This window comes from Penaeus vannamei, chromosome 15, assembly GCF_042767895.1.
Source record: "Penaeus vannamei isolate JL-2024 chromosome 15, ASM4276789v1, whole genome shotgun sequence".
In the NCBI taxonomy this organism is placed as follows: Eukaryota; Metazoa; Arthropoda; class Malacostraca; order Decapoda; family Penaeidae; genus Penaeus; species Penaeus vannamei.
The window spans coordinates 812788-824447 of record NC_091563.1 but is presented as its reverse complement, the minus strand read 5'-3'; the positions used below and the strand labels follow the sequence as shown (position 1 = coordinate 824447).

The 11660-nt window shown below is 41.0% G+C and overlaps 1 protein-coding gene across 1 annotated transcript in view; it reads left to right on the top strand.

Annotated features, from left to right (window-relative positions):
• The window catches only part of LOC113807154 (lysosome membrane protein 2-like), a 15230-nt gene extending 6079 nt beyond the window's left edge, over positions 1-9151 (top strand). Inside the window, exons 4-10 of the mRNA XM_070130902.1 lie at positions 1957-2171; positions 2613-2794; positions 3809-3927; positions 5065-5190; positions 6661-6807; positions 7358-7636; positions 9009-9151. Of these exons, the coding sequence (XP_069987003.1) occupies positions 1957-2171; positions 2613-2794; positions 3809-3927; positions 5065-5190; positions 6661-6807; positions 7358-7576 (1008 nt within the window). The 3' untranslated portion in view covers positions 7577-7636; positions 9009-9151. The remainder of the gene's footprint in view (positions 1-1956; positions 2172-2612; positions 2795-3808; positions 3928-5064; positions 5191-6660; positions 6808-7357; positions 7637-9008) is intronic.
• Positions 9152-11660: the final 2509 nt, after the last annotated feature.

The following is an 11660-nucleotide window of genomic DNA, read 5'->3' as shown; positions in this document are numbered from 1 at the left end:
CACTTTTATTTTTTCTTCTGGTTTGACACCTCGCATGTCTCTTTGCATGGTAGAGTCCGCTTAAATTAATGTTTTTATCACTGTTTTGAGGGAAAAATGTAAACTTGGGTAGCTTATCAATATTTATTATATTACTTAATTCCAGTAGGAAATGCAGAGTAAGGAAGAGAACAGCTCGAACAGGGAATAAAAAAACACTTAAAATAGCATAGCAAATAGAAAAGAGACGAACAAATATTACATCGAAAGGAAATCTGATTTACGTTGACTCGCCTTTGTTTACCAAAGGCGAGTCAACGTAAATCTACACAAAATCTAGAGAATTGACCGTCTACAAAAATCTACGCATTATGCCTTTCAGATTTAGCTCCAGGTTGACACGTTCCAGACACGTTACGGTCATTGTTTACATCCGTGACGTCACGCCTTGCAGACTGTGTCTAACCTCAGATGTGTCTAGGATTCATGTTGAGCGAATTGTAAATAAAACAACGAAGAGAAGAACAAGAAAAAGATAAAGTTTTTTTTTTTTTTTTTTTGAAAGGCATCCACTCAGGGAGACAGTCTCTCGCCGCCAGATTCTAAATTCCTATTGAAAGAGACCTCAGTGCGAGATGAATAGTTTTCTTTTCGTTCGAAATCAAACTCTGTCTCTGTCTCTGTCTGTCTGTCTGTCTGTCTGTCTGTCTGTCTGTCTGTCTGTCTGTCTGTCTGTCTCTCTGTCTCTCTCTCTCTCTCTCTCTCTCTCTGTCTCTGTCTCTCTCTCTCTCTCTCTCTCTCGCTCTCTCGCTCTCTCTCTCTCTCTCTCTCTCTCTCTCTCTCTCTCTCTCTCTCTCTCTCTCTCTCTCTCTCTCTCTCTCTCACTCTCAGACACAGAAAAAAACACAAATACAAAAACGTACAAACGGACACACACTTTGACATTTCTTACCTATATATTCATCTTTTAAACCTCAATTAGGCTCATATAAATCTCAAATATTTTTAGACAAGAGCTCTTACTCCTACTTGGAAGAAAAGGAGAAGGAACAAGCAGGTTATTCCTTGTCGCGAATGTTGTGCATGATTGCTTGCCAAAACTGAAAGGAACAGTTATGTGTTTATGTGTGTCTATAAATATATACATACATATATACATGCACACACACACACACACACACACACACACACACACACACACACACACACACACACACACACACACACACACACACACACACACACACACACACACACACACACGCACACATATATATATATATACACATATACATACATATATGTTGTGTGTGTGCGTATGCATGTATATATGTATGCATGTATATATTTATACAAACACATACATAAATACTGTACATACATAGATGCATCAGTAAGTTTTATGATTACTAACTTGCACGCCCTTAGGTAACTGAGTGACCAATTGCACGCCAGCTGTTTTGATAATTAAAACTGTAGATGTAGGTTTGTTTAGAGGGTAAGTAAGCTCACAGATTGTAGTTGTTTTGTAAATATTACAGTTAATGCTATAATTATATAATTCTTTCCTTCTCTGAAAAAATATAGATAGATAGATTTGTGGCTATGTAAATGTAAGTAAAATAGAAATCAATAGTCATTAATGGTTGATTTAAAGAGGCAAGTAAATAGGATTAAGGAAATATTAAGGGAATACTTTAAAGCCCATCAGTGCAATGCATCACGAAAATATGTTGTACCTTCATTTCCACCAAACGACCTAATTTTCCACCTGTCTTCTTATTTCCACCAAAACGACCTCATTTCCTACTTTTATTTGTCTTATTTCAGCCAAAACGACCTCATTTTCACATTTTTTTATCCATCAGAATGTCCTCATCTCCACCTTTCTTATTTCCACCAAATTGACCTCGTCTTCACCTCTTTTTTTTCCTTTTTTCCACCAAAACGACCTCATGACCCACCTCTTCCCCGCAGCGTAACAACACCAACGACGGCACATTCAAGGTCAAAACGGGCGCCTTGGGAATGGACGATTACCAGAGCATCGTGGAGTGGAAAGGTCAAACCGAGCTGGACTACTGGCACGGGGATCCTTACTGCAACATGATCAACGGGACGGATGGGTCGCAGTACCCGCCGGCGGTCGCGAGGGACACGGTGCTCCGGCTCTACACCTCGGAACTGTGCAGGTGAGGGGGGGGGGCTCTCTCGCTCTCGGTGGATGGGTTTTTTTCTTTTATTTTGTTGTTTTGTTGTTTTGTGTTTTCCGTCTTTTTGTTTTTTTCTTTCTTTCTGGTTCTTGTTTTTTGGGGGATGTTTCGTGTTCTTTCTCTTTTTTTGCTTCTTGACCTTTCGATCTTTTCATTCTGTCTGTCTGTCTGTCTCTCTCTCTCTCTCTCTCCCTCTCGTTCTCTCGCTACTTATCTCTTTAAATGTATAACTGTCTCTCTTCGACCCCACTACACTCACAATTCCAAGCACAACTTTTGAGTCTCCACTCTGGACTCTGATTGCAATCTGCACTCTCAGCCCCTCAATTCCAGCTTCTACTCACCTCCTTTACACCCCCACCTCCTCCTTCAACCTTCCAACCCCGCCTCGCCCTCCTCACTCCCCACCTCTCCCCCCAGATCCCTGTACCTGACCTACGAGAGGGACCGCGACCACTTCGGCATCCACGTCTACCGCTTCATCCCGCCCCGAGACATGCTGGAGGACCCCCTCGTCAACCACGACAACCTCTGCTACTGCTCGCCCGACCAAAACCACTGCCTGGGCGCCGGGATGATGAACATGGCTCCCTGCGCTATGGGTGAGTGTGGGGGGAGGGGGAGGTGGGCGGGATGATTGGGGTGGGGGAAAAGGGTGAGTGTTAGGGGAAGGGGGTGGAGGGTAGGGGCGATTGGGGAGGGGGGAGGTGGGTGGAGTGATTGGGGTGAGGGGTGAGGGGGGTGGGGTGATTAGGGAGGGAGGAAAGGGGGGAGGTGGGCGGGGTGAGTGTGGGGGAAGGGGGAGGTGGGCGGGGTGAGTGGGGAGGGGCGGAAGGGGTGAGGTGGGCGGGGTGAGTGGGGAGGAGGGTGGGGTGATTGGGGAGGTGGGGAAGGGGTGGGGGGAAGGGGTGATTGGGAAGGGGGATGGGTGTGTGTGTGATTGGGGACGGGGGGAAGGGGGAGGTGGGGGGTAGGGGTGATTGGGGAGGGGGAAGGGGGAGGTGGGCGGGGTGATTGGGGAGGGGGTGAGGTGGGCGGGGTGAATAGGGAGGGGGGAAGGGGTGAGTAAGGGGGTGCGGTGGGTGGTTGAGGGTAGAGAGGAGGGATAGGTGAGGGTGAGGAATAGAGGGTGGGTGAGAGTGAGGGGAGGCGAGGGGGGAGAGGGAAGGGGTGGTTAGGGGTGAAGGGGGTGTATATATTGTGTATATATAGCGAGGGATATAGATATATAGACATACAGTAGATAATTAGATAAATAGACACACATATATGCACACACACACACATACCCATTTACATTACAAGCACCACCCGATTGCCATTCCATCCCACCCACTCCCTACCTCCCCTCCCACCCCCACCCACTCGCTTCCTCTCCCAACCACTCCCTCCTTCCCTCCCACCCACTCCCTCTCCCACCCACTCCCTCCCTCTCCCAAATACTCCCTCTCCAACCACTCCCTCTCCCAGCCACCCCCTCCCTCCCTCTCAACCACACTCTCCCTCCCTTCCTCCCTCCCACCCACTCCCTTCCTCTCAACCACACCCTTCCTTTCTCTCAACCACTCCCCCCCTAACCACTCTATCTCACCCCCTCCCCCTCTCCCCCTCCCCAGGCGCCCCGATCGTGATGTCGACGCCCCACTTCTACCAGGGGGACGAGGTCGAGCTGGCGAAGCTGGTGGGCCTCGACCCAAGGAAGGAGGACCACGAGACCTTCCTGGACGTCGAGCCTGTGAGTGGGGGAACGGGGAGAAAAGGAGGAGGAGGATAATGATAATGATAATAATAGTAGTAATAATGATGATGATGATAATGATAATAATAGTAGTAATAATAATAATAATAGTAATGATAATAATAGTAGTAATAATAATAATAAGGATAATGATAATAATAGTAGTAGTAGTAATAATAATAATAATGATAGTTATAATAATAGTAGTAATAATAATAGTGATAATGATAATGATAATAAGAGTAGTAATAATAATAATAATAATGGTGATGATGATGACAATAAAATAATAATAATGATAATGATAATAATGATAATGAAAAATGATAATGTTAATAATAATAATGCTAATAGATGGTGACAAGAAAAATAGATAATGATGAAAGATAAAATCATAGTAATTGGTGACTAGAAAAAACGTTCTCTAAAACAGTTAAATAGTTATATAGAATTTTAAAGTTAGTACTCACGTAAATCTCACTTTGCAAATTCCAAAAAAGTGAATAATGAATGATAAACAGATATAATAAAGAGATATAGATAAGTACACAACAAATGCACATTCTTAGTCAGTGGTTCTTGACCTTTCTCGACTGTGACGCAAAGCTCTGTCCAATATTTAAAAATCAAATTCTAAAATACCATAAATCGTCTATAATTCTTTGATTTGCTTGGCCTTAGGTGTCAACGGTATTCTATGAGAAGGATTGATGCTTTGAGAACATTTTGTATAGATATACTGAGGAGAGTCTGCAAAGTCGCTGCTCACTGAAATGGCTTGACGTCGACCTAGGGTTAAGGACCACTGTTGCAGATAGATAAATGAATAGATATAGATACATATATAGATAAAAGCTAGACAGATAGAGATATAGAGGTTTGCTCTACCAGTACATTTTTGTAGATAGACATGAAAAAATCTAGTTATCTACATAAATAGCTAAATAGATTACATTTTTGTAGATAGACATGAAAAACTCTAGTTATCTACATAAATAGCTAAACAGATTACATTTTTGTAGATAGATAGACGAAAACTAGTTATCTACATAAATAGCTAAATAGATACGAGAGACTTACAACATCAACTCAGACTTTCAAGCGTCATTCTCATGTCGCAATTCCCGCCCACAGAGAACGGGCGTGACCATGAAGGCGGCCAAGAAGATCCAGATTAATATTCCTCTGAAACCGTACGGTCAGTTCCCCTCCTTCAAGAACGTGCCCGAGGTCATCTTCCCCGTCCTGTGGGTCAACGAGGTCAGTTCGGGTCCCGGTCTCTTGTTGCAGGAGGTCATGCTGGTTTAATACATATACGCCATGGATATGTGTGTGTACATATATATGAATATATATATATATATATAGGTATATATATATATATATATATATATACGTATATATATATATATATATATATATATATATATATATATATATATATATATATATTTTTTTCTTTTTATTTTTTTTTTTTTTTTTTTTTTTTTTTTTTTGTGTGTGTGTGTGTGTGTGTGTGTGTATTTATAAGTGTATACATGCATACATACACACACACATGAGAGCCGAGGAGCAATCGTGTGGGTTTCTCCTTCACTGAAAGGCCTCGAGAGGAGCTGTGGCGGATCCTCACCTGGCGAGGCGGAGATCTGCTTGTTCATTGCGCTCTCCCGATCGGTTTTTTATTAGACGAAAAATCGGATTCATATAAGTGCACACACACACACACACACACACACACACACACACACACACACACACACACACACATACATATATATATATATATATATATATATATATATATATATATATATTTATATATATATATATATATATATATATATATATATATATATATACATATAAACATACATACATATATATATACAGAGAGAGAGAGAGAGAGAGAGAGAGAGAGAGAGAGAGAGAGAGAGAGAGAGAGAGAGAGAGAGAGAAATTTCGCAAGGGATCAAGATTAATCATTATCACAAAAAAAACAGATTTTTAACAATTTCCTTTCACTGCCCTCGAGGGACAATACATTCACTACATAGGTCATGCTGATCCCTTCCTCTTTATATTCACTCCCCCTCTTCATACTCACCCCTCCTCTTTATATTCACTCCCCCTCTTTGTATTCACTCCTCCACTTCATACTCACCCCCCCTCTTTATATTCACTCCCCCTTACTCACATCCTCTTTACACTCACCCCCTCTTTATATTCACTCCCCCTCTTCATGCTAACCCTTTCCTCTTTATATTCACTCCCCCTTTTATTACTCAGATCCTCTTTCCACTCACCCCCTCTTTATATTCACCCCCTCTTCATATTCCCCCTCCCCTCTTTATATTCACTCCCCCTCTTCATACTCACCTCTCCTCTTTATATTCACTCCCCCTTTTATTACTCAGATCCTCTTTCCACTCACCCCCTCTTTATATTCACCCCCTCTTCATATTCCCCCTCCCCTCTTTATATTCACTCTCCCTCTTCATGCTAACCCTTTCCTCTTTATATTCACTCCCCTTCTTCATGCTAACCCCTTCCTCTTTATATTTACCCCCCCTTTTATTACTCAGATCCTCTTTCCACTCACCCCCTCTTTATATTCACTCCCCCTCTTCATACTCACCTCTCCTCTTTATATTCACTCCCCCTTTTATTCCTCGCATCCGCTTTACACTCACCCCCTCTTTACATTCACGCCCCCTCCCTGGCCCCCAGAGCGCCGCCGTGGACGAGGCGACGGCGCAGGAGGTGCGGAAGGGGGTGACGCTGCCGTTCGTCGTCGTGGACGCTGTGTGCGGGACCCTGATCGCCGTCGGGGCGCTGCTCATCCTCGTCGGGGCTTTCAAACTCCACAGATTCAAGGTAGTGACGTGTTTTTTTTCGTAGCGTTCATGTTTTTTCGTATTAGGATTGTTTTCTTCTTGATTTTGGATGTTTTTTTTCTTAATTTTCATGTTTTCTTGTTGATTTTGGATGTTTTTTTCATAATTTTCATGTTTTCTTCTTGATTTTGGATGTTGTTTTTCTTAATTTTCATGTTTTCTTTTTCATTTTCATTTCATTTCTTAATTTTCGTTGTTTCTTTTGGCCCTTTTGCTTATTGGTATGTTGGGGGATTGTGATGGATGCCGTGTCTGACGAGGTCTGACACAAAAGCCTAGCGCACCCAAGTAACCAGCCTTGGACGGACCAAATTTCATCCAATGGAGATGTTATAAAATGATAATAAATAAAGTAACCATGATAATGATCTTAATAATCAGATAAAAAGTTCCCCGCATCCAACCCTCCTTATTCTCCCCCTCGAAGTCTCACGCAAAAGTTACACGACCAAAAGAGGGAACAAAGAGGCCCATGCACTTGAATATCTAAGAGGTTTGCAGATCAATAACTAACAGAAAGTACCCACCAGCTTCTCCACAAGCAGACGAAGACCTCGGCCAGCAGCGCAAGTCACGTCCTGAAGGTGATCCGGCAGGCAGCGGTCCAGGAGCAGCCGGCAGGAGGACCCCTGGCCCGCCTCCTCAACCCCCCGGAGGTCAAGCGAGCGGAGAAAAGCGAGAGTCGAAGTGGCGCCGTTCGCTCGCCCGGCTCGGTCACCCTCATCCCGAGGGCGGCGGCGGCGGAGTAGGCTCACGGCTGCCCGCGTCCGGCCGCTCCCACGGGCATCGGGAGGCGCAGCGAAGTGGAAGTAAGTTCGCTGTAGAAGTAAGACGAGATTCCGCCGCTGCAACTGGACGCAGACGCAGACGGAGCCCCACCCGCCCAATCAGACGCGACTCGAAGCACCAAAACGCGGATCGGACTTTCGCTCGTGACACGCTGAGAATTCTGCCGGGCAAGGTTGTCATCCCTGAGCCCACGAGAAAGACAGACAATCAGGCAGACCAGACAGACAGACAGCCAGCCAGACGGACAGACAGACAGCCAGACGGACAGACAGACGTACAGACAGACAGACAGAGAATGAAGGTGAGGATGGCAGGCACTTAGGGGGAGGAAGCTGCCCGAGTATGACGACATTCACCGTGAATTTTGGTCCGTTTACGGCAGGCTTCTGCGTCAGCCCGCGAGGACAGAGGAACGTGTGTGTGTGTGTGTGTGTGTGTGTGTGTGTGTGTGTGTAGTCAACGCAACATTTTTATGCATATTGATAAATTTAAAAAGATTTCTTTACTATTGGTATGTTTCATACGTTTTCGTGTGACTTGAGACTCTCAACACAGTCTTGTTGACTTTCAGAAAATAGTTATGACTAGAATATCTATGAAGATGAAGTGTATTATTTGACTTTAGACCAAGAATTTTACTAATGTCATTCTTTCTTATAATCTTCTGGTAGCTTCAGCTTTTGTTCTTGGGCAGTGAGAGCAACCACAATATCTATAGGGAAATATTTTTCATCTGATTTGTTATACCTGTAATATTGATATATCTTTAATTTGGTGTATGTATATGATTCAGGCTAATTATATATATGTATATATGTATATGTGTGTGTGTGTGTGTGTGCGTTTATCTATATATAAATACATACATACATATATATATATATATATATATATATATATATATATTGTATATATATACACACATATGTATATATATATATATATATATATATATATATATATATATATATATGTACAGATATATATATATATGTATATATATACATATATATATATATATATATATATATATATATATATATTGTATATATATATACACACACACACATATATATATATATATATATATATATATATATATATATATATACATATACATATATATATATGTATATATATACATATACATATATATATATATATATATATATATATATATATATATATATATTGTATATATATATATATATGTATGTATATATATATATATATATATATAAATATATATATATATATAAATATATATATGTATATATATATATATATATATATATATATATATACATATATATACATACATATACATATATGTATCCTAAATCTGATTTCATAACCACAATAACTAAGGTTCTCCCTCTTTCCCCGAACCAGAATTCGCGAAAGCAGCAGAAGTTGTAGAGGCCGCCAGAGCACAGGCTGCAGCCGGGACGCAGAGCGGAGGCAGCCAGAGCGTTCGCCTTAAGCTTTAACGAGTTCTGTGTTTCTAAAAAAAAGAAAGAAAAGAGAAAAGAAAAATATATAAGCTCTCCAGGGCTGAAATACCCCCGTGGAACTGACAGTGTTCAACCTTACGGAAAATGACGATTTTGTAGACGGAATAAACGCCAAGAAACGAGGAGGTAGTAGCAGAAGGGGAAAAAAAAATACCGAACTGTGATACAAGTTTATGTGAAGAGAAACCTATCTGCCTTAACATAGCTGGCCTTTTCAATTCTTCTTTTCCTCGGGATTTTCTTGCCCGGTGTAAAAGCGCTCAGAAGGACGAGGAGACCAAGACGACGAGAACCGGAAGAGGTGGCAAGCTGACGAACCAAAATGGAGGCCGCGGGAGACGAGGTGGATCGTGTCGATGTGGAGGTGTTTTCGTCCAGGTCTTGTTGTGGTTCTTCAGTATCTTCACCGTTTTATTGGTTTATTTATTGTATTTTTTTTTGGGGGGGGGAGGGGTGTCTATTTCTCGTGCCCTGTTTCTCGCGTGGAAAGCTCTCAAGCAACTTTTTTTTATATCATTAATCAATTCTGTGATTTACAGTTCTCTGAACTTTAAGTGATAAGTGTAAAAACATATTTAGGTAGAGAATAAGTGAGTGAGTGAGGAAACTGTTAGAGAGAGAGAGAGAGAGAGAGAGAGAGAGAGAGAGAGAGAGAGAGAGAGAGAGAGAGAGAGAGAGAGAGAGAGAGAGAGAGAGAGAGAGAGAGGAGGGGGGGGGGGGTAAGGGAGGGAAATGAAAGTGAAAAAGAAAATAAAGGGAGAGGAAGAGAGAGAGAGAGAGAGAGAGAGAGAGAGAGAGAGAGAGAGAGAGAGAGAGAGAGAGAGAGAGAGAGAGAGAGAGAGAGAGAGAGAGAGAGAGAGAGAGAGAGAGAGAGAGAGAGAGTACGTGTCCCTGCATGCACGTACGTACAGCAAAGGATATACATCAGCATGCCTGGGGATTTCCGATATCCAATACTTACTAATCATCACAAAATATGTATCTAGTTACGTGTAGGAACCATCAATGTTGTTTTTTAGGCTTGGATAGCAGTTAGAGAGGGATCCTCAGAAACTATTCCAGCCTTTTCTCTGTCTTACTACGTATAAAAAGAACGATAATCCCAGAATACTCTACATACAATTCTATTTATATAAGAATAAAGCCATGTAAGGTGCAAACTTTATCCAATCCATTCAACTGACTAATCTTACGGGGGAATGATTACCTAGTGTCCGCTCTTTCCGCAGAAAAAGTATAATTTTGATAAACTTAGATGATTCTTCATTGTAGGGAAAGGCCTAGAGAGTCCCTTTACTCTTTTTTTTACTTTATTGCGAGAGGATGGGAAAACTTTGATATCTGAGTTGTACTGATAGCGGGGAGGTGGGGAGGGAGGGTGGGGGGGGGGGTTGACGTTGGTGAAAAGCGTGGGAAGTTCATCTTGGTTCATGTCATTTTCCAGGGAGTTACTGTCACAAATTAGATGTATCGTCAGATTTATCTCTGAAAATGTGGAAGAGACACATGTACACATATACACGTGTTTATATTTGTATGAATATATATACACACATGTATATATAACCACTCCAAGGTATATTTTGATTCACTTCCACTTTCATTCTGACTTCCAAACTGCCAAAACACAAGCCTTTCCAGTGGCATATTATATTCCACCATTATTTCAGCTATTTCCTCCTATTACAATTCTGGATAAGGAACCATAATCATTCTAGTGGATCATGAAGTAAATTAATTTATGTTTGTTTGTTTCTTAGGGTAATTTTTTGTTCTGTTTCAACCCGTAAGCTGATTTAGTTTTCAAATACACAGGGTTATTGTTAATGATTGAATGGGATAGCAAATATGACAGTGTAGTGTATTCTGATTGATGTGGATACTAAAAGAAAAATAGTGTGGATGATTTAACATGTGGGTTTTCGTTTTTGAGGATATCCATAGCCTTGTCAAGAATATGTGTTGGTAGCTTGTGGGAAGTGCTAAGAAAAATATGTCTATTTTGGCAGTTTAATGTTTATATTGTTAGTGGAAGGAGTAAATACGAGGTAAGCGCACATATGAATTGTCAGTAAATTAAACTGAAAGTTGATATTACTTGCGGTTGCAAGTGTTGTTTGAGAAAAGTTAATTGATTTGTAGGTTATTTTTTCTAGATGGATAGAAATGTACCTTCTATATATTTTCTTCATATAGATATCATCGTATAGTTAAAAACTATGTTAAATTGAGATATATAACTGTAATACATTGATACATTTACTTTAGGTCACAGTTATAGCTACTTAAAATACAAATTATTACTGAATAATCTCAGAAGATATTTAAACGTACATCATGAATGACACATGGGAGAAATGGCCTATTAAGAGAGCTACCGATGTAAATAAGATAGTGTTAAACTCTTGATAGGTTGTTCATTACATATGACGTTTTATATTTCACAAATTATTGTCATGGTTCTTTTTATCTCTCATAACAATTCTCCCTGTAAACACGGTGTCACAAAATGGAGCTCGTGTGGTGTCCT